At 33.5% G+C, this 24,413-nt stretch overlaps 1 protein-coding gene across 1 annotated transcript in view; it reads right to left on the reverse strand.

The window, feature by feature from the left end:
• TRDN (triadin) overlaps positions 1-24,413 on the reverse strand; it is a 276,837-nt gene that overhangs the window by 196,062 nt on the left and 56,362 nt on the right. Inside the window, 3 exon segments of the mRNA XM_040627484.1 lie at positions 9,249-9,308; positions 15,264-15,434; positions 22,343-22,402. Coding sequence (XP_040483418.1) covers positions 9,249-9,308; positions 15,264-15,434; positions 22,343-22,402 — 291 coding nt within the window.

Genomic DNA, 24,413 nt, shown 5'->3' on the forward strand with positions numbered 1-24,413 from the left:
ATCGAGCTTTACATCGGAAACCGGGGATGTACTGTATGGTGACTAACATAATATAATAAAAAATCATTATTAATTAAAAAAAAATAAAAAAAAATAAAAGCAAACGTGTCTGAAAGGTGTATGTAAGGCAGAAAAGAAAGACTTGCTCGGGAGAGAATGATAATGACATATGATCATTAAATCAGAAAGATACAGGGAGTGGTAAGTTGAAAATCACAATTTTCTTATATTTGGACACAAGCACCACCCCCACCCCAGCTGTACACTTACATAGTGTTTCTTATGCTTGTCATAGTCAGGTATTCTTTTCAATGTTTGTATAGGTGCATGAATTAATCCATGTGTTAATCCTAAAAAGTAATGTCTATTATCCCACATTAAAGCAGAGGTCAGCACCGTGCATATTCAGTGCTGGATCTATAGAATCTAGCACAGTCCCTAGAACTCATCTAAAATACACTTAAATCAAACTCATTCTATGCATTTAATGCAAGATTTTTTGTATGATCCTCAACACAACACCGTAAATTATGTATTATTGCCCACATGATGTAGGTCGTAGAACTAAGGCCAGAAGACATCAGATGGCTACAATCGGCAAAATCGGTGTTTTATATTATGTGTTGATGTGGATCTGAAAAAATGTTTTCCTCTCCCTAACAAAATTCTGCTTGTAACAACTCATAGATAGGCGCTCAGTGACTAAAGAAAAACCGGCGCTCAGGGAGCCACAGACCCTTAAGAGCACTTTGACCATCTGCTAATGTATTCTGCCACAATCTTATCAGTCTCATTTGACAGAAGAGGAAATGAAGGCCTAAAGAGATTGATTAATTTGACTAAGTCATATTTCAGGCAAGTGGCAGGGCCTAGAATTGAAGCCACGCAGTCTGGCTCTGGAGTCTGTGCCTAACCACCTGACTCCATTGCCTGAAACATCCCGCATTGGATGGCTGGATGGCTACCTCTGAAGAAGCCAAATAAAATAATGCAAAATAACAAAAATCAGCCAAAGAAGGAAAGGAAATTATTGCTCCTTTCTAGGTTACTGAATAGGTCAGTTCTAACACTTTTCTTACTCCACTGTGTTTTTGGGAAATAGTCACACGTACTTCACTCTTCTCATTTATATCTAAACCTCATTTAAGTTTCTACCACATGTGTGAACTTCGTCAAAATAGTTTATGGCCTTTTGAATGGCAACGTTAATTTCTTAAGTTACTTACACACAGTTCCCATCACCACCTATAGGAACAACGACTTAGGAAATTTGCCCTTTCTTCCTTTAAAACCATGTTTTAGGTTCATCGGCTTTAGCAATAGCTCCTAAACTTTATCCCATTTCCAATCCCTTAAGCAAATGCTGCCTGACCACACTCTCTGAAATGCTGGTTTCGTGTCATTGTTCTACTTACAATTTTTCAGACTCTCTTCCATGCCAAGTTTCAGCTTCGCCTGATTGACCAAGCATCTCTAATGTCACCACAGACTTATCACCTCTTACTTTGCTGATGTTTTCTCATCTCCATTTATCTCGTTGTCAGTCTGATATCCTCATGGTCATACAAACACATCAATTTCACATGCACAGCCATGTCACATCCCTGTCCCTGTTTGTTTTCTCTTCCATTCATATCCAAAGCAAGGCCTGTGTATTCCTTAGCACTTAGTCAAATACTATCCATCTTTCAAGTTCTAGATGTCTTTTGTCTTCCCTGACATCAAGTATCACAGATGTCTCTCTGACACTTGTAACATTTAGTGTCAGTATTATGCACTCTAACTCCCAACATCAACCTTTTTCTATCATTTAGTAGTTCCTTTTTTCTCTTTCAAATATTCATCCACTCCACTTGTTAAAATTAGAGATCATCCTTCAGTGTTCTTACATCCCTTACTGTGTTTGGTGTGGGACTGCCGAGCATGCAGAAGCTATTCAGTTATTTCTATGCAGACTTACTTCATTCACTCTTTCGGCAACCTCATTTCCACCATGGCCCTCTCCCCGAAACGCCACACCTGGTTATCTAACTGCAGATAACTTCAGAAGTTGCTGTGAGAATTTAATGAGTAAAGTGTGTGAGAGTACCTGGGATGAACCTTGGTATTTAGCAGGTGCTTAACAAATGATGTTTGGATGGGAATCTTTGCATATTCACCTTTTGCAACTGAATACCATCTGCGGCCTTAAGAATAGAAAATGGGTTCTAGATCTCCTATGCCTCCAACCCACTCCTGTGAGTTTTGACCCACTCTCTTCCTTTCCTTTGTATTTAGGGTTTTTTTGTTTGTTTGTTTGTTTTGGTTTTTTAGGCCAACAACCTCCGAAAAATCTTACTGTCCTCTCCTTTGGTATTTGTGATGATAAATCCCATGATTCTACCTCTATGATATCTCTGAAATCCTCTCAATTCCCTTAATCACATCTCCCAAGATCAATCTTTACTTCCTCTCCTTGGACACATTCTAACTCGTCTTTCCACTCCATTCCATCCAATCCTTCTTGCACAAATATTTCCAATTCTGTTTCTCTTCCCAGGTTCCCTGAGTGTCAACCAAAGTGAACCACTTGCAGTTCCCCATCTATGCCTAAAACACCAGGGAGCTTTGGGCTTTAGAATTAGGCTGGGTTTGAATCCCCTGTCTCACTGTGTTTGACTTGGGCAAAACACTCAAATTCTCTCTACCTCAATTCTGTTCTGCAAAACAAGGATGATGACATACTCCTCCCAAGGTTTTATAAAGATTAAATAGGATTGTTTTAGGAAACTAGCAGAGAATAAATACTCAACAACTGGCAGTCACAAGAGAACATTTCAAGATAGTGTGATTCTGTGCCTAAAGTGTTATCCCTTCAGTTTTTATATCTTTATCCTTAAATTCATATAGACACAGTCTAACGATGTCTCAAGACCCATTTCAACTTTTTGTCTTCCACAAACTTTTCTCTAATTTTTCACACTAGAAGCATTCTCTTTTTTGCAGTAAATTTCCATAGTAAAAGAGAAAGCAAAAACATGGAGAGGACATGTGCCTATACTTTCTTATTTCATCACCTTAAAAACCTTAAGAAATACATTTTAATAAAAATTGAGACTCAAAAAAAATTTTAAACACAAGGAAAGTATTTAAATCCTGTGTGACCTTCACATTTACGTTCCTGCCATTGATTCTCGGTGTGCTATCAGGGTCAATTAGAGCAAATCATAGTTTTTGAGTTTTGGTTTGGTTTTGTTTTGAGCAATTGTAACTACTTATGGAGACTGATCTCTCTTGTCTTATTTTTTTTTATAGGTCTTCCAAGGAACAAAGAAAAAAATTACTTATTTTTTTCAACAATAAAATTATAAACAAAATTTATTTTTTATAAATAAAATTATAAAATTATTTTTAAAACTCATTCTAACTTGTAATTACCATGTGGTACCATTTGACATGGTCTTATTTTGTTCCCCTATCTTGAACATTTCTATTTTATCAACTTACAAATTATTTCATTATTACTAATTATTCCCAACAATGCTACAAATGACTAAAATAACAAGAAAAAATACAAAAATTATAGAGTTGCCTGGAAGGATGATGTAATTGCAAAATAAACCATCATTATCTCATCATCATTCAGTTTTCTTACTGTTGTGACTAAAGTAATTCATCATCACGTGAGAAGGTATAAAAAAGAAGCCTGGAAACATTCTTATGGTCTACCTTTAGTTTCACTGAACACAGTTTAGAATTTAGATGTTCTATTTTTCATCCATAACTGCAAAGAGAAGAAAATTGACAGAGGAACATAGTTCAGTTATTAGATGCAAAAAGAGAGATAACAGTATGCTAAACTTTAATGATTAAGGTGAAATTGAAATTGATCATTTAAGTGAAATCTCAGACCATGAATTTTCAGATAACAATGAATTTTTTCAAGAATCAATGAGTGAAAGATTCATTTCAAAGGACAAAAAAGAAATATGGTGTTCTCATCCAGTTAGTCCTTCAACCAGAAGGACTTTATCAGGCAGTATTTTGTGGCAAGAACCTAGCCTATCTCATTTTGTTAGAAGGGTATGTTATAGTACTTTTTCGTCTTTTATAAAAATCTATGTGCCAAAATTTGTGGCGTTTAAGTGGACAAATGCTAAAGAAAGGTAAAGGCAGGTATCAGAATGAAATCAATTATGTATACACAAAAAATCACTGGATTTGTCATTCTAAATGATGTTTATTAATCTAAAAAATGTCTCACAGTTATGGGATGGAGATGATATTATTTTTCAGTGAAATTATGAGCCTCAAAGATTTCAAAAACTCTACTGCTGCATTTTGATGTTGCAAATTCTAAAAGAACCAGGAGTAATATTATGCTAGAACCTATTAAAGATGTGTTTGAAATTTGGAATTAGTATCTATTAGATGCATATATTGCAGGTTTATGCATGATAATTGATGGGCAGTTAGTTCCTTTCTGAATATGTTTCCAATTTGGAGTATATACAGTTTCAAAATTAGAAAACTGATGAAGTAAACTTTTAGCTTTGCTATGTTTAAGTTCTTATCACAATTTTCATATCCCTTTATTCTTACTTCTATAAACCGTTTTTTAAATGATTTAAAATATTAAAAAACATTAACAGGTCCAAGTGGTAAGTGGAGATAACTATTGTTCCTAGTATATTGAGATTAGCATGTGCATTTCCTAAGCCTCTATTGCATACTTATCAACTTATCCTTGGTTATAAAGTTATTTATGCCATGTCTTATCTCTTTTCTGGACTATCAGCTTGCTGAGGGGATTCAACAAATATTTATGGAGTTAACATAAAAACTCCCAAAGCTTTTATTTTGTGAAAATAACTAGATGTTTGGAACTGAAGTGAGTATATTTTCGTGGAACAGTATTTTATAGAGAAAAGTAAAGCAAGGCTGAATCTTACCTAGTCTTTTCCATTATAGCCAATTGAGCTCGGAAATACATTAGATTAAACCATTAAATAACAGTGACTATGATGCAATTACATTTGACCTCTTCTCAGCAGGATCAAACCAAAAACGCAGTTGGCACAGCTGAAGTTCAAGAAAAGGATCTTAATAAAATGAGAGTACTAACTTATTCCTTGAGGCTCTTTCTGGCTGTGGACTTAAAACCCAGAGAACTGGAATACAAGCTGCCAAAGAGTACCTTATAATAGTCAGAGAAGATTTCGATAGGTGAATACCTTCAATTTTAAGAGAGTAAATGACACAGAAAGCAGAAGAAATTACCTTGACATAAATTCTTGGCTCAAGTAAAAGTCAGACAGCAGCTGGAATTTCAATGGTTGGGATAACTTCTAACCAATAAACTTTAACTTGTATTGAACTTTAATCATAATGGCTTTATGATTATGATTTTTTTTCATACAGAGATGAAAAGCTGAAGGAAAGTGTTAAGATGACTAAACAAAAGCATACGAGGCCTGGTTCCTGTATTGGACCTTTAACTTGATTTCCTTATCTGTAGTAAATACGAAGACGTCTGTGAGCCATGTGATTATTTTCCTTGCTGAAATTTGTCTCTTGCTTAACTCAGTTGACTTCGCCCAGCGATACATGCAATTCATTTGGCCCGGGGGGAACTTGATGAAGAGGAAATGTGAAAATGCCTACCAAGATCATGATGGTTCTTTTAGAGTCTACATTAAATGAATGAAATTATGGGTATGACTATCACTTAAGAAAAATGTGCTTTGCAGCAAAGTATTGAAAAGGATATTGGAGTTATTGGAAGGTTGATAAAGATAAATACATTAGCAGTTATTTATCTTGACTATAGGTACCATCAATTTCTAAAAGCAAAACCAAAAAAATATATGAAACACCATAAATTGAGTCTCTATATAGCTACCAATGTCTGCCTTGACCAGTTTTCATAATTCTCTCAAAAGAAAATGACAACTAGAGTACTTTAACCCTAAAAAGTGTGAATCATTAGCTTCAGGACAGCCACCTCAGGAGAACAGGATCCATCTCCCTCCCTTCCCTCCTCCCTCTCTCCTTCCCTCCGCTCTCTTCCCTAAGACAGATTAGAAACTATTCAAAACTTGTTCTATAACATTGACCATGTACGCAATCAAGAGATCTAATGACAGGGTGGTTATATCATTTAAGAGCAGCAGAGAGACTATTTCTAGAGAAGGGAGCACTTCAGTATTCGTAATACCCCTAAAGTTATACATTGTACATATACATCTACTCCAAGTGCCCACAGGGCCAGCCTTAGTAGCATATACTCACTTTCTAGGTTTAAATATAGTTTTCTTAATATTTCAACTTAATATAGAGCAAGTCAGTACAGGAGAATTTTAAATAGATACAATGAAATGATGTGATCCTTACACTTTACGCTGGCTTATTAAGATGGTCCCTATAATTGAGGTGGGGATTGTTACTGACCGTAGATAGTGCATATTCACTATAGAGATTCAAAAAGAGTAATTCAGTTCACTTTCAGGTATATCTTTGCTAAAAAATGTTAAAACTATCTTTGTTAGAAGTATTTTATTTAATGGGATAAAAAAGGAAAACTTGGGACTTGTCATGGTGTCAATACATTTCATTAATAAGGTTTTCCAAATGTCAACTGTGATTTGGGCTACTTTTGAGGGTGTGGCAACATTATATAAGGAAACTACTTCATCCCAAGGGAAAAATCAAATTATAGTTTAAAAAACTCATTACCAATAATTAATAATGAACCTTAGCTAAACAATAACAGGTGTTCTACTAATCCCAAACAGAAGCAGATGGAAGCACAAATGTTTTATAAATACTGGATACATGCAGAGCAATAAACTTGGCAGGAATTGTTTTATTCTCTAATTGTCAGTCAGAGTTGAAGTCTTATCACTTGCATTTTCTCTAAATTGATATGCCCAGATAAAATCTTGTTTCTCATTCCTTATGTTTCAAAACGCAGACCATATTTACTGTTTTCTTACTCCATCTTATGTATTGTCTCACCAAGAAGGGTAATGTAAATGTTCCTTCTGTACACCTATGAAGTTCAATAGAATTTGTTACATGAAACAATGGGCTTACCATACAGGTTTCCCTTCTCCAGCTTCTTTCCTTCCACCCCCTGAAATGCTGAAATACGGTATTTCTCCAGAAATGCTGATCTACATATTCTTTAATTTCTTAGACATTTTAGCAATAAGCCTGCAAAATCATGATTGTAGGTAGATGAAATAAATGAGGAAGGCAACTAGAAAGCTAATAAATGACATTAAGAAATCTAATCCTATAGCACCTGGGAATGATTTCCAGGAGGTAGAATATTAGATAGTGCTACAGATCTGAACTCACAACTGTTTAAAAAATGTTCACATAGGACCTTAGAGTAGATTTCCCTGCATGGTTAATAGCAGGATTCTCCTTAACTCATGCAGAGATGGTTTCACTGTTCCTCTGATCTTGACCTGTTGTTGAATTTTTGGAAAGAAATGGTTAGCTTTGTGACTACTGAACTCTTAGCATCCCTCATTGACTTTGACAATGTACAGTTCTCTCTGTCCTATGATTTTCTTAGGACTTGTATTTTATGATCAATTAGTAGCTCTATGAATAATTTGGGGGGCACAAAGAACACATTATTTTCCTCAAACAATGGAATTTAAAAACTCATGCTCATTAGGATGTAGATTCACGTTGCATATAAGTAAACAGTTGATCTCTTCAAAGCAAAGTATGTGTAGAATATAACTTTCTTAAACCATCACAGTTCAATAAATTGGTCAACAAATCTGTTAGCTAAAATTGGCTTAATGATGTATACAGACTGAGAGTCATCAGTGTTGTTTCTTTCATGTAGGGTGTTCACCCAGACAGGCTGTGCTATACTGAATGATTTTAAGAATAAAGGTATAATAGTATTTTGTGCATCTACTTAGATGCCTTGTCAACAAATTTGCAAGGTTGTTACTGTGACCTCAATGTGAGGACACTGATCATGTGGAGTTCAATGATTTGCTGAAGGGCCAGTGCTAGAAAAGGATGGGGTCAAGCATTATATCTGGATGCATGTCCAAAGCCCTCTGTTTTCACTATACTAAATTACTTTCCTGAATGTTTCCATCTAATTTTACTATGATACTATACACATACGTTAACAATCATTTTTACCAAGTGAGTCATCATCCAAATGTCACCATATTTTCCAGTGTTTTCCCTCTCATTTCAGTTTCTAACTCAGTAAGAAAGTAAAAAAAGAAGAGTAAAAAGATTAAGAAAATGAAGAAGAGGACGAGGGGTGGAAATGAACTTGAATAAATTACTAGAATTAATTAAATTTTCCAGAGAGCCAAAATTCTCATGATCTTCAAATTTTCTAGGACCTAGATGTATTATATACTTGTTTTAAATATGATATGCCCATTGGCCAATACATGCATAAATGTAATTATACATTTTAAAGAGATTTCCATAAAAATAGTTTAGAGCCAAAATATAGTTTGCTTTAAAAACTTAGCTTCAATTATTCTAATGTAAATTAGCTCCTTCCTTAACAATACCATCTTCTTAGAATTCTTTTCCCAAACATAACATAGTACTATCAGTCTTTAAATCTGCAAAAGGCCTAGTACAAGCAATCAAGTTATTCATTATTAATTAAGATATTAGTAAAGAATCCCTTGTCACACTCTGGACAACAATTAAAGATAGGAGAGATGATAGATAAATTGCTTTCAGTAAAAATATTTCTCCATTGTGTTGACTATTAACTCTAAGGTTGACTATCTTATTAATAGTAGATCTCTGGACTGGCTAACCCTGGTTCATGTGAGAAAAAAAACTTTTTTTGAAATAAATTAAATATCTGAATTGCGATGGATTTAATATGAATATTTTTCACTATTAAAAAAGGATACTTTCATTGTCATAGGTCTTATAAGTTTACCAGAAATAAAATAAGATGATTCACCTCTTCACTCCAAGATATTATTAAAGATATTAGCATTTTTTATATATAAAGATATTAGCATTTTTTTTAGCTTTCAACCAACTTCATTTGCAATAGGCCATGCAGTAATAGAACGTTAAATTAAAGGCCCTAATGCCAGTTATTACTTCTGCTTTTTACTGGTTTTATTCTAGATCTACACATGCATTATGCAATTTTTTAAAATGAAAATACAGTTTAGTACATAAAAAAGCCAACAATCTTAGAAACAAAGACTATTAAAACAGACAAGTACAAAAATTGTTTGGAATACCTGGTTTTAAATCCCCATGGACAAACATGTCAATCATATATCGACAGAATGCATACTGATCTGACAGAGTAGAAAGAAAAAGAGCAATGAAAAAATGTCATCAACACCTTTCTTTTTTCTAAGGAGAAATGGTTTAACAAAACAAACAAAATAGCACAATTCTATTTTAGTCACTATAATATTTTCTGTGAAGGAATAATTTGCACTCTTAGGAACACACAAGGGGAAAAAGACATAATAAATATAAAGTTTAAACATAATAAAAAAATGCTCAAAAAATAGGTTTTGATTTATTCCATACAAACTTAAAAAACTGAAACAGACTAGTTCAGGGTAATATCATATAGTTGTTTTTGTTTAATCAAAACTTTTTTCATCAAATTCATTATAAAAGTCATCATATTAAAGCAATTTTTCTCACTGTTCATATATACACTTCCAAAAATGAAACAGAAGTTTTACGAGAGGAAATTATTTCCAACTTGGAACATTTTACCATTATTCATTCCAAACCCTTCTGCTAATTGTTTAAATGGAGCTGCAGAACGTTTTCTTGAAAAGGCAAGCAGGAAGGCTAACTCCTTTGCAACGTGGTAGGGATTCTGCATGGAAATGCTGCTCAATTAGAAGAAATGTGCAGAACAGACTTCCAACGTCACATGACATCATTGTTAAGCTAATTAACTGAGTACTCTTTCGGTGAAGATACCTTATGATCTTCACTACTACAGTCCACGGAAAAAGTTTAAAAAAAAAGAAACAAAGGATTTGAGCATTTTGGGCAAACTTGGTCAAATGATTTCAGAGTTCTTTTTTTTTTTTTCTTTTCCCTCTAAATCAAAGACATCACAGTGAACTTTAAATTCTCACATAACTTCAGATTCTGTTGAGGTCATTCCAATCCAAATTTCAGCTGGTGAACTATTCCATAAGTTTTACCAGATTTTCTTTAAAGCTGGTATATTATGAAATTAATCTTGTTCAAGATGATTTACATTTTAATGTTTCTAAATAGGTATTTTATCAATCTAAAAAATCCAAAGGCAGCTTTAGGACCAAGAGTTTATTCAATTTGCACAACATGACACACCCTTAAGTGCTTGAAATTGTGTCTATCAAACATGCAAAACAATAAAACTTGTACTATATCATAAACACACGTATGACAATGATTTTTGTAAACCTTATTCTTTTTAGAGTATTAACAGTATTTTTAGAGTAATCCATTTTATTATGAAACTCTGCCAGGTTCTTGAAAAAAATAAATGCTGTTATTGCAGTAACTGTTAAAATATAATCTTTTTCATTAGTACCTAAATAAGAGTAAAGCCAAAAGTCATGAAGTTTCAAGAATTTGCATGTGTGTTGGTTCTTGAATGACAACACATTTTCCCACAGGTGGGGTGGGAAGTTGGAAGGAGACTAGTTCTCAGTTCAAGTCCAGGAATCTATTTGTTCCCGGATATACTAGGTAATAGCCAGGGTTTCTAAAACCAGGACACAGGGACGCTACGGCACAGGAGAGAATTAAGATTAGCATAAAGAGTATTTTCTCTTTTCTGGACATAACTGTTTTCCTGAGCAAAATTCTAGACTAGGATCAAAGATATGACAAAATGAAAAAGTATATTTCCTTTACATGGCAAATTTGAGGTTGAGCCAGGGAAGATTTCCTAAAACTTTTAAGCTTTCCCCTTTGTTTCAGTACCGTAAGTGACTATATTCTTTTTAGATTTGTCCTTCCTACAATTCAAATGTAGTTTCAAAGGTCAATTTAAATATCAAAAAGATGGGGAATGTGTTATAATTTCATGGGTCTAAATCCTAGAATATGCATTTTTAATAAATTCTTCAGAAGATCTAATTAGACTATCTTCTAGAACCATTGATCTAAAATCCCTCAATTTTTTATTTCTTTCACAATGATTCCTAGTGACACTATAGCCTTCAGCAACAGCAACAGAGAATATGTGCTTGTGAGAAACTGAGAATACAGAAACTACTTGGAATTTGAAGGGGTTGGGCAATCCCCCAAAATGAAATAATGCTCTCTGCCCCAAGTTCTGATGGCATATTTATACACATAACATGTGGAATAATATATTGAATTAACTAAAATCTTCATGCTTTGGAGTTCGTTTGTTTTTTTTTTTTTAACTGAATGCTGACAGTGTAATGAAATTCTTTAGCCTCTATGTTAGATTATTACCAAGGTAAAGTGCTTGCATTTATTATACCAATATTTTCTGGCTCCACAAGTCATTCATTTAATTAATGCACCAATAATCCTATGTTCTTTCAATTTAAGAAAGAAAATCTTTTATTAATTCAAAAAATGTTTAGTTTTTAAATCTAGATAATTGTTTGAGTTACAATTCTTGGGATGTTTCTGTTTTATTTGAGTGATGTTATGTTGTTGCATTCTAATGGCACCAATAAGAAAATGAGAGTATTTTTATAATATTTTAAATTAAGAATTTTCAAATATTTTAAATTAGTATGCCCATTTCCATCTGTCTTGAGTGTTGACCTTAACAATGTGCAAGAATTCTAGGCACGTGTATCTTGGGCAACCCCCAGTGTGTCTCCTTCACCTGTCTGAGCATAAAACAAAACCAAGGCTTCCTTATTTGGAAGATTAATTTCATAGAAATCCTTCTTTAAATGCAATTCAAACATTCAACTAGCAAAATTTTCCGAAAGAAAATATGAACTGTTCTATTATGCTAACTTTCATAGTTTTGTGATAATAATTCATATAATTTCATATTTGGTCACCACTTCTTAATTTTTTTCCCAAATGAATATCTTCTAGAAATAACACATGCTGACCATTTCTCTCCTCTTCAAGGAGCAGTGATGGATGTCATTCAGCTGCTGCCTTGTCCGTGTTCCCTGTGGAGTGGCAGCTGAGAGAAAATGCATTCTGGGTGCAGAATGTCAACAGAAGGGAAATTGTGAAAAACCTCTTCTGAGCATGGGGCATGTGTAGTCTGCTGCTCTATGGTAAATTCATATTAGCTATATTCTCTCTGCCTGCCACAAATATTTAGATAGTTATTGAAAAGAAGACGATGAAAAAGGAGGAGGAGGAGAAGGAAGAAGAGGAAGAGGAGAAAGAGGAGGAGGAGGAGGCAGTGGAGGGGTAAGAAAAGAAAGAATGAGCATAGCAGTGGGGAGGTTTTTTTTTCTTTCCCCATAGATTTGCCAGAGACCACAGAAAATCAACGAGCAATGCCTGATCATGCCAACCTTTATTACCCTACTTTAAACAGATTAGGATTGGTCCATAAAAACTAGATTATGTGGTATATGTGTGTTTAAGTTTATGGTAGGCGTGTACATACCTATGCACCTGATTCCCAACATTTTATGTGGAAATATATTGTTTATAAATATATAATATACATGTGAATATATTTTCATGTATACTATATAATTTAAAAATTGACAATAAGTATATGTGCTCCATGTAAAAATCTGTTTCCAGTGAAGGGCCTGTAGGCCCTACTTATTTACAAAAGCTATTTAGAAATCGATCTGAAAAGGACTCAAATTCATTAAGACTAACTTAAGCTAAGCAAATAAATAATCCCTTGCCCAAAGGAGAACTTACTCAACTATTTCACTAAATCATCAATACAGGAGTCTCAAAATCAGAGCCACCTCACAAATAGATTATTTAAAAAACACTGCATCTTTGTTTGTCCTGCTTTGTTGAAACCATAAAGTAATTCAGTTTTTTAAAAATAAATGTTCTTAAATCTTTGCTTAATTTAAAAAATAATATATTTATCTGTCTGACCAGCAATTAGAAGCAAAGTTTTGATAATTTACCTAATGATACAATTATTTAATTGATGGTAGCTCTCTTAATAGGGAGCCCTACTTTAGCAAATGCATTTACTTAGCTGATAAAATCACATTTGTGCTTTTGTTTCTAGCTTTAAGTGATATTTGAATGTCCTTTTAATAGATAAATAGTTCTTTATGTGGAAATGAAAACCGTAGATTGAAAACGAAAATGGTAATAGAAAGCTATCTTCAATAATTCTGATGACTGATATGAATGAAATACAATATATGTGACCTAGAAAATAAATATTATTCGAAAATGTTCCAGTGATGTGTCTTCATCAATGAAATGTGCTGCCCCTATAAAAAAACCAAGATACTAAAAACGGACATCAAAAAGTTTATTCATTTTCCTACTTGCTAGATAAGTATTTTGATACGCCAGTATATAAGTGGCATGGATTTTTATATACTGTATTTATGGACAAAAAATAAAAATATACTTGGTACATTTCAGCTGGTTTCATGTGATTATTTTCATCTTTAAAGAGCAATCTAAAATGCAAAGTATTTTAGGACCTTGATAATCATTTTAAATAGATATATCAGTGAGTCAGAAGATTAATTTTCCTGTTTTCTATCACAGTAAAATAGTCCATTCAAAATATTTTCTCTTTACTTACTATAGTTTTTTTTTTCTACCCAAAATATTTCAGAAATAACATATAGTTTTAAGAGAGGTAATAACATTATTTTTAATTTTTTCAAGGTGATATAATCTTTTTTAAAGTTGAAGAAAGGTTTTTAGGACTCCAAAATTTTAAAATCCCACTCTTTTTTTAGTGACCCACAGATTTTTAAATTTAGGTGATTTTCATTTATTTCATAATTTTGTGGGTCACAAAAAAAGAGAGAGAGAGAAGTTTGAAGTTTTTTCTTTCTTCTTTCCTTTTTAAAATACGCTTTCAGAAATATATATCTTTTGTCAAATAAATCAAAATTTATAAATATTACTTGTGAATTAAAGGGACAAAGTGATTCAAAGACAAAATACAAGAGAGGTTGCTAAGACTACTACCACGTGATCTCACTTGTATGTGGAATCTAAAAGAAAAAATGTGTGGATTGCAAATGTCATATCTTGTGTCTTATAATGGTGAAAATTATTTTCAGTTCCACTGTCCAAATAGCTTACTCAGTAATCAAGTTTTCATGATTTTTAATGAAAATCTCATAGAAACCATTCCTTAAGTTTAGTCCTCAAATATAACTATTCAAAATTACCAGAGTAAAGGAAAGTTTTATTTTGTAACACCCCTAAGAAACATTTGTAGGAATAGCCCCTCCAGAGTAGACCCCACATTCTGTCCGGGAAGCCTTAGGACTGTGCAGCAGCATAGCGCCGGGAATGGACTTCAGAACGAACAGATTCAACAAGGCGCAGAGATGTGGGACAAGCCCTCGGCTGCCCTCTGAAAACTCCATCCTGTTATGTTTCTATAACACCTTTCCATAAAGAATTTCAGGTTGATATTCCACCTCCGTTTAAATGCTCTATTTCTGCAAAGTAGGGATGTCAGGTTGACATCACTCTTACTGAAGAGCAGCACAAGGTCAGATATGGAGATTTCTGAAGTCATCAGTTTAGTCAGTGGAAGGTAGCAAAGAAACTTGAGAGTTCTTTTTCCTATCACTTCCTGCTCATTAAATTAACTGAATTTAATAATTCAATGTATTTTCTAAACTATGTGCTCTTACAGAGACAACAGGAATGTATGGATAGTTTTTATGATACTTATTCTATATAATTTGAACATATCCCACTTAAAAAACTCCTTGAAAATTGTTGTCATTTTTCCTGGACTGCTGTTCTCCAAAGGATAGGAAACATAAAATTGCTTTTCTACTGCTTAATAGAAATCCCGTGTCTCAAGAATTTAACACTCATCTTCAACCTTCAAATAACTTCAGATAACTAACTCAAATCCTCTTTTAGAAAGACTTCAAAATGCATCTTTAGGTATGTGAACACATTTTAGTCTGTCCATAAATGAATTTTAATTCCCACTTATTGCATCTCCTTTCAGGTATATTTAATATACAAGTCTTTTTCTCCCAGTTGAAGTCTGATCTCGGTCTTTCTGAGTTTTTAATTTCACTGTATTTGCTTCTTGCCCAATGCTCTCTTAGAACCTCTGGCCACTTCCTCTGAATGTTTACCTTTCTGTTCATGCTTGGACACAGCCACGGTCTCTTTCCCCTCCTTCTCTTTGGGTTTAGGTGGTGTTTTCTGTACTTCTTTGACTTTTGCAGCTGTTGGCTTCACTTTCTCTTGTTTCCCACCTTTCACTTCCTTTTTAATCTTCTCTTCAGCCTTGGCTTTCCTCTCTTCTGTATAGAGTTAAAGACAAGTTGCATTATTTTTGTTTATTTAGTAATACAGCATTTCATCTTTCAGTGGTTGCTAAGAACAATTTAAAAAAGAAAGAGAAAAGAAAGTGGAAAAAATAGGGTCCCTGATATACGTACTTGTAACTATTATTATCTAACTTTCATATTGTCTATGAAGTGACATGTTAGAGTATTTTTAAAAAGTAGCTCACTTGCAAGTTGGACACTTTCTTAATTTGTACATGAAAACATTACGTTTTAGGTAACTACCAGCTTAGCGTATCAACAAGGAGCCATTTGAAGTACACGGGGGATGTATATACAGGCGTGCTCAGTGAAAGGCAAGGCCCATACCAAAGAGCTTTTTTAAAAAGATATAATCATTTTGTTCCACAGCAGAAATATCTTAAAAGTCATTCAAGAAAATGAACGTAGTATTTTTTAAAAATAACTCTTGAGAATATAAATGTGAAATTACTTGCACTGGTAGTGACTAAGAGAAATTAAACAATAAAATCCATTAAAGAGTACCTCGGAAGCACTCAGGCTCTAATGACTTGATTTTAAAGGAGGAAGAAAGAGAACAGAAATTGAGATATTAGCTCCTGCTTATCTTAAGTCAGAAATAATAATTCTAATGACTTTAAATACTGACATATATCTTAGTGAACAGAAAGGGTTTTAAATTAGAAAATATATGTTAGTTACAACATATATGCACATATATTCTACACACACATATTCTTAATTTGATATTCTATTCATTTGGGAGGAAGGAACTAGAAATGTGAACTAATCCGGTTGTGAGTCTTTCAATTATTTTATGAAAAGCAATAATAATATAGGACACATTTTGTGGGACACTATTTATATAGATGCTACACACTGGACACTATTCAATCTATGGGACCACACACAATCACTAGACACCACGGTAAGTCTACTGCAATGTGGACTTTCTCATGTCATTTGTCAATGCAACGGATAGGCTTTATTGTCACTCATGTTGAAAAATTTCATGAAAATAATCAAGTTTCTTAACTTTAGTACACTAAGCAATAATTTGAGACTGATGCAAGATAATATCATGAGGTCCCATGAAGAGAAGAATGAAAATGATAATGGCTGATGCTTACAAAACCAAAATCATCTGTGGTACTGCATTTAATTGAACGGACCAAACTTCCTAGAGCACTGTTCCTCAGAAACTTTGCAGGAAGATGATGCTACTATGTTAGAAGTGTGGGGATATTCCTATGATCAAATAAACTTGGATCCGTTTTTTACTATGAAATTTCTCAAAGCTAAAGTCTATTGAGACCCTTCAAAGAGGGAGATTATCCTATGCACTGTTTTCCAAAGTTGCTTAGACATAAAACTCTTATACAGCAATCACCCAGTTACTCCACAAATTTCCAATGTCTCTGTGGCTTCTGTAACTATATTCAACTGGGGATTTTCTTCGACTTCCTTTAAACCATTTTTACATCTCCTTTGCTGGCTGCTGCTCTTTCCTACAGCAGATTCATAGATTTCTGTGACTGAAACCATCAGCCCTCTGCAAATGACTTTAAATCAACATAATTCCAGAACATCACACCAAATATTTATTAGTTTCTGGCTACAGAGGAAGTTCCCCTGAGACGCCAACAACACCTCAGACTCACACAACTCATCTATGTTCACCTAATGAGCTCGTCCAGAGAGCTTAGTGTGGTGTGGGCTCAGAGCGAGTTGCTGGAGCTCTGAAGATCAGCAGGATAAAAAAGGTCAGGATAGCATTTAAAACCCTTCGAGATCTGGTTTCGTCCTATCTCTCCTCTCATAGCATCTTTCCAAAGTTTCTTCCTCCACTAGACTTTCTTTTTCTTGAATATCTCATGTATTTTCTACATGTCAGACATTGCCAGGTTTCACTCTTTATGCTCTCTATGTTTTCCACGTATATAAATTTCTTTGCATTCAGTGCATATGCAACAAAGTGCACAGCCATTGGAATTAATCATGCCTTCACCTGAGCTTCAATTTGCCTCAACTTTAGTTAAAGCACACCTGCTTTTGCCTGTTATATACCTTGTATTACAAATGATTGTTCACACATCTCTCTTCCCTACCAGACAGAGCAACCTGAGAATAGGAACGAAATTATTCATTTTTGTGGCATCATAATGTCTAGCACAGTGCTTTTTTCGGGGAAAACAAAAAATAAATGTTTACGGAATTAGCACTTTTGATCAAGAAGAGAGAACAGTATATGTTTCTCTGTATATATAATACACATATAGCAATAAACAGATTGCATATGTAAATATGGGTTTAAAATGAACTTGACAAAACTTGAAAAATTTACCAACTGTTTTTTTGTTTATACTTTTTTGTGCGAAATCGTAATTTTTGTTACATTAAATGCGTACCCACTTGTAGGCAGCACTTGATTTAACCTTAACTTCACACCGTGGATTACCAATATATGAAATTCAGATCTACTTTTAATGCCGTAGTAATTTATAAATGAGAAAAGATAATTTTCTTCGAGTCAAGACCACATCTAAAATAAACTCATTTTTATCAATGGTTTTAAGTATAAAAATAACAAAATTTTCCTCACCTATTATAGACATTTGTCAGTGAGATTCATATTTGAAAGGAGTAAGTTTGCCTCACATGAAAATGGGTAAGAACTCAACAGTAATGTGGATATAATGGGGTAAATACCATGAAACTAAAGCAACACTCAACTGCTATTCATTTTTATTAAACTGGGTAGGTGTTCTTAAATTTTACGCCAAAATATTTTCCTTGTTTTTTTTTGTGTTTTTTTTTTAAGAATTTAAGTGACATTTGGATTAAGGAGCTCACTAAGGAATGAAAAAGCAAAAAGTATTGTCATGCTATATTCAAATCACCCAGTTCTATTTAGGAAGATATTTAATTTATGATTTTTGTTGAATAAAAAATAAATGGTCTAATCAAAAGGAAGACATCAGTATATTTAATTCGCTTGGGGATTAACCTTACCCGTTAGTGACTACTAGCATCAAAATGTCTAATGTCAAAATAGGGAAATCACATTATCCAATAAACCTACTAACATACTCTTCATTTTTGGAGTTAGGATATAACAAATTTCAGCTCTCATTCATTAAGGAACTGACAACTGCTTCATTTCTCTGTTCCTCAGTTTCTCTCAGTAAAAAAAAAAAAATATATATATAGATAGATAGATATATATATATACACACACACACACCACTGTTGCTATTTCTTCCTTTCAGGAAGTTGTGAAGATAAGTAAAATAATGTGAACAAAAGAATTTGGACACTGAAAAATAAGTACATAGGAATTTCTAATATTAAATCCTCATATCCTGCATTCCTAGAGGTCTTTGGAGTTTTCCTAGAACTTAGAGTTTGACGTATAGCAGGAATTACTATATTATACTCATTTTACAGATGAGAAATCTGGGAATGAAAAGCCATTTGCTCAACATGGTGCAACTAATAAGGCAAGAGTAGAAGCCATAGAACCAAAATGACTAACCCATTTCCCCATTACACTAAATTGCATAATATTATTCATATTAATCTCTGAGGTTGATACCAAAAATGTATTTTAAGACATATGAGGGGAGATATAAATATACACAAACCAGTGAGAACAATAGAAAGTCTTCTGAAAGTGATCAATAACTAGTAACCCCCCCTACTTCATCAAATACACAAATATCTAAGGATCATTTTCCAGCCAGTTCAACAGCCTGGCCTGGATTTGGCTTGCCCCACTTACTTCTTTTGCCATCATCTCTTCTTCTACTTCTTCCCTGTCTTTGTTATTTTTAATGAACTATAGGAATAGGCTAGTTATCACAATGGATATGAAGTCCTACACATGTACCAGGGAGGAAGTCGGAGTTGCTGTTCTTGGACAGGCTGTGCTTGAAACAGAGTATGAAACATGCTATGTTCCATGGGAGTGCCTCTGGTAATCAAAGTCTTCGGAGGAGATTTTACTTTAACTCTGCTCATACCTCTCAAATACAATAGGTTATCCTTGTTTCTAACTTAATTATCACATACTGTAATGAATACCTTTCAATCCTAGTCTGCTTTCCCCAAAATTACCCATTATGCAAAGAGCATTTCCTAGGTATTTCCTATATTCCTAACATAATGTATATATACATACATAAAATGAAAAGGAAACTTATATTTGTGTGTGTATACACACACAATTTATAGATATATAGGTTGCCTACATCTATCTCCCCCATAAGAATATAAGTATGTAAATAAAATATTCGTGATTTGTGGCAAGACAGGCTGACTCAAGATGGCCCACCCATGATCTCCACTTTCTGATATTCATATGCTTGTATATTCCTCTCCCCTTGAATAAGGGCTGGCCTATGCATTTGCTGCTAACCGATAATACATGACTTCCATGACTAGTCTACATAAGATTATTTCCGTTTTACTAGCTGATTCTCTCTCTTGCTAAGTTTGATGAAGCCAGCTACATATTAGTGAGACTCATGTGGCAAGGAACTGAGAATGACTTCCAGCCAACAGTCAGAAAGAATTGAGGCCCTGATTCAACAGGTCTTGAAGAACCGAATCTTGTCAACAATCATATAAATACCCTGGAAATTATCTTTCCCCAGTTGAGACTTCAGCTTTGTCTAATACATTGAATACAGTCTTGTAAGACATTGTGAAGCAGAGGACTGAGCTAAGCCATGCCCAGATTTTTGACCCACAAAAGCTGACATAATAAATGTGTGTCGACTTAAGTTTCTCAATTTGTGGTAACGTTTTCACAGCAAAAAATAACTAGTACAGTATTAATTAGATATTTGTTGAAGGAATAATTGATGTTTGAAGACCTTTATTTATCTTTGGAAAGAATACTAGACTTATACTCCGTTCACTTGAGGTTTTGTCTTAGTATAATTACATACTAGTTATATGATCTGGGCAAATTGTTTCTTCTCCCTGAAGGTCAGTTTGTTCACCTGTTAAGTTAGGTAATTAGGTGAGATGATCTCTAACATCCCTACCAGCTTTAAGATTTCATATATATATGAATTTATTTTCTTTCAAATCTATCAAACAGAAGATAACTAAATAGAATAAAATAATATATACTTAATTATAAATTTTATCTTAAGACTAAATTCATGCTACCTTCTAGGAAACAAAGTTTTAGTTTATAATCCATCTATCTTAATAAAATGATATTTGGTTATCTCATGAAAAAAAATTATTTAAAAAATCTGCCTGAAATATTTAATTATTTTGCATTGTGTAGACAAACACATTGAATTTTGAAAGTAGATTCCAATGTTTATTTGAATGATTAGTCCCTTAAAAATACTGAATTGGGATTTCTAAAATATACTGGTCACATAAAACCTATATTTTAAAGTAGGAAGAGGAAATTTAAATTTAGGAGATAAGGTTGAGCTATCAGTTAGAATCCATATTTTTTTAACATCAAACAACTGGCAAATAAATTTAGAATACTAAATTTGTAATTTAGTATTTATGTAATCCTCCAAAATACATAACATTACATTGATATTCTAATTGATTCTGGGGGTATATTATTAACATACTTTTGGTCTTCAATAGCTTAAAATATCAAAATCAATCAAGATATATGCATTATCCTTTTTTCTTGAAAAAAAAAATTCTGAATTTGAATCTTCTAAAATTAACCCAAAGTGTACTACTGGTCAAAAGCTGTAAACCAAATACCTCTATCTCTGTAGTTTCCTATCTCTGTAGTAGCAAATTACCACAAACTTAGCTGCTTAACACAATATCCATTTAATATCTCCCGGTTTCCAAAGTTTAAAAGCCTTGGCACAGTGTGCCTCAACTAAGTTTTCTGCTTAAGGTTCACAGGGCTGAAATCAAATTGCCAACAGGGCTGCATTTTTTACTGGAAGCTCTGGAGAATATTCAATTTAGTCAACATGCTGCCAAAATTCTTCTCACACTGTCCACATGCTCTCCTCAATTTTCAAGCCAGCAATGGGGGGCATATCCTTCTCACACTTCAAATCTCTCTTTCTCTTGTGTCACATCTCTATGCTTTAAAGGTTCATGAGATTACATTGAGTCTACCTGGATAATCCAGGATAAACTCTGTATGTTAGATCAACCTTAACTACTTTTACAAAGTATTATTTGCCATGTAATATAAGGTATCTATGGGGATGACAGCAAGTGGTAAAGGTCTTGGGATTCCAAATTCTTCCCACCATGTGTGGAAAAGTCTTTCATCTTCCTCTCACATTTTTAGAGGCTCTATTATTTTAAATATTTAGTTTTATTATTCTTTAAAATATTACATTTTATTTTTTAATTTTTTAGAAAGATTTTATTTATTTGAGAGAGAGAGTGAGAAAAACAGAGATCACAAGCAGGGGGAGGGGTAGAAGGAGAAGCAGACTCCCTGCTGAGCAGGGAGCCTGATGTGGGACTCAATCCCATGACCCTGAGATCATGACCTGAACCAAAGGCAGATGCCTAACTGACTAAATCACCCAGGGACCCTAAAATATTAAATTTTAAATGTAAGACCAAATTAATTTTTATGTAAAGGAAATGCTGAATGCTTATAATTATCCAGCTCTCTGACACCTAAAATGTAATCCTTTCAATAAAAAAAACTTAGTTATAGAAACAATAAAGTGGGGTGGTGCCTGGGTGGCTCATGGGGTTAAGTGTCCAACTAGGTCTCAGCTGAGGTCTTGATCTCAGCGTTGTGAGTTCGAGCCCTGTGTTGGTCTCCATGTTGGGTATGAAGCCGAAAGAAAGAAAGAAAGAAAGAAAGAAAGAAAGAAAGAAAGAAAGAAAGAAAGAAAGAGAGGGAGGGAGGAAAGAATAAAGGGAAAAGTTACCTTTTGCCACTGTCTTTGTTTCTGGTTTTTCTTTTTTCTCGATTTTTTCCTTGTGAGTTGCTTAAAGAGAAAATTTTATATTAGTACATATTTTTAGTAGATTTCAAGACCAAGTTTCTCTTTACCTCAATTTTTATAGCCACCAAAATCATGAACTATTTTAAAGATAGATGACATTAATAAGTCTGATTTAGAAATAAAAAGATACCAATGTAATAATAACTGTAAAAGCCCAATTTAAAAGACTCGGCATTAAGATTTAGAAAGCATTTTGAAAGCTAGTCTCACTCTCCTTTTTAAAGTTATTATTCTAAATAGATAAAGTTTTCAGGGAAGACAGAGCAAATTTATAACAATTTGTCAAAAGATGTTATTTTATCAGGAAGAAACACTCTATGATTAATTAAATATTTAAATCAGAATTAGAGCTTTGATTTAGAACACGTTCTCAACAAGAACATAATTCACATTTGGAGAAGAATTAATTTCTTACTATAAGGGACTGTCTTCTGCATTGAAAACATGCTTAGCATCTCTGGTCACTGCTTTACCAAATGTCTTCCACTATAATGAATATTTTTCCAAATAATCCCTAAGAAATAGCACTTCTGGTAGAGAACGGCCAATAAAGTATAATGTAATCACAAATGATTACTGATCAAGGGCAGCTTCTTAATTGAATAGCATTTGACATGATATCTGAAACATTATACCTTCTCATTGTTGTGTAATAAATTAATAAATCAATATGAATTTATTTCACTAACTTCTATTAAGTAAAGGAGCCCTGAGACGTGCAGAAGTATATGCAGGTTATCCATTGTTCCAATGTATTTAACTGTGTGTGGTTTGGTAGTTTCCCAAACCACCATACATTTTTCAACATTTATGTATTATTTATTGGAGAATAATGAGAATTAAAGAAATTATAGAAAATTATATGAAAAAATTAGGTATTTAATTAAACAGTTGGGTTAAGGAAAGAGCCAAATTATTAGAATAAAAAATTAGAGTCCCAATTATTTCCATTTCTCCAACTACATAATAAGAACATCAATGTCCATCAGCTTTACTTGTATTATAAAAGAAAAAATGTGCCTAAGTAAGTAAAAAACTATTCTTTCAACATACAGCTGATGAATAGTTTCCAGAATCTTGAAGGGATAAGGCAAACCTCAGAAAAAAGCACAATGCTCCATTAAAGGCCAAGTGACCCTGGCAATTGCAGGGCTAACAAAGATCATGTGCCTCGCCCTCCCTGCCCCAGTGTCAGCCTCTTAACCTCTCAGCCAGCCCCACAGCCATCTCCACTACTATTTGGGGTTACGGGTAGTAGCTTGGACAATGTTAGCTGAAGAAGCACTAAGCCAAACTAAGAAAGGCACAATTCACACAAGGTCATGAGGCCATGGTATAATAACTTTATAAAAAGCAAACTCCTTTAATTGGTATACAATGAATCAAAGGACGCTTGAAGCGTTTTGTTCTGCTTTCCAATTTGAAAATTTCCAGTAACTTTTATAATTTATGAGCAACAAATTCTCAACTACTTTTTAACGAAAAATATTTAGCCACTGTGAAAGTTGAAAAAATCATGAGAAATATCAGATTATTTCATTTAGTCAGAGTACATAGAACCTGATGCCCATAGTTCTGCATAACTTAGCAGAAGGGAAAGGGACACCTGTTTCTAGAACAAAGAATGTGGCTATATTGAAATTCGTGGGTATTATTACTAAGTAAACATTAATAGAGCAACAACTATTTAATTCAGAATTTTAAATGTGAATATAGAATAAGGAAGATTGAAACATGTTTCAACTGATCTGAGTGCTAAAATATTATAAAACACTCCAGCTAAGTGGAATGTTTCACAGAAGTTAGTGCGGCAGGCTATGCATACTGTGGCCCTATAAATCAGCTGAAATCTAGCACAAAGATCCTAGACATTATCCCCTCTAAAACAAAGGCAAAAAATTAGAGTTTTATTTCACAACGTACATCAAAATGGATTTTTGATGAATTAAAGTAAATGCAAAATATGAAACTAATTTTAAAAACTTGAGGAAAT

This window comes from Ursus maritimus, unplaced genomic scaffold (assembly GCF_017311325.1).
Source record: "Ursus maritimus isolate PB19 unplaced genomic scaffold, ASM1731132v1 scaffold_13, whole genome shotgun sequence".
In the NCBI taxonomy this organism is placed as follows: Eukaryota; Metazoa; Chordata; class Mammalia; order Carnivora; family Ursidae; genus Ursus; species Ursus maritimus.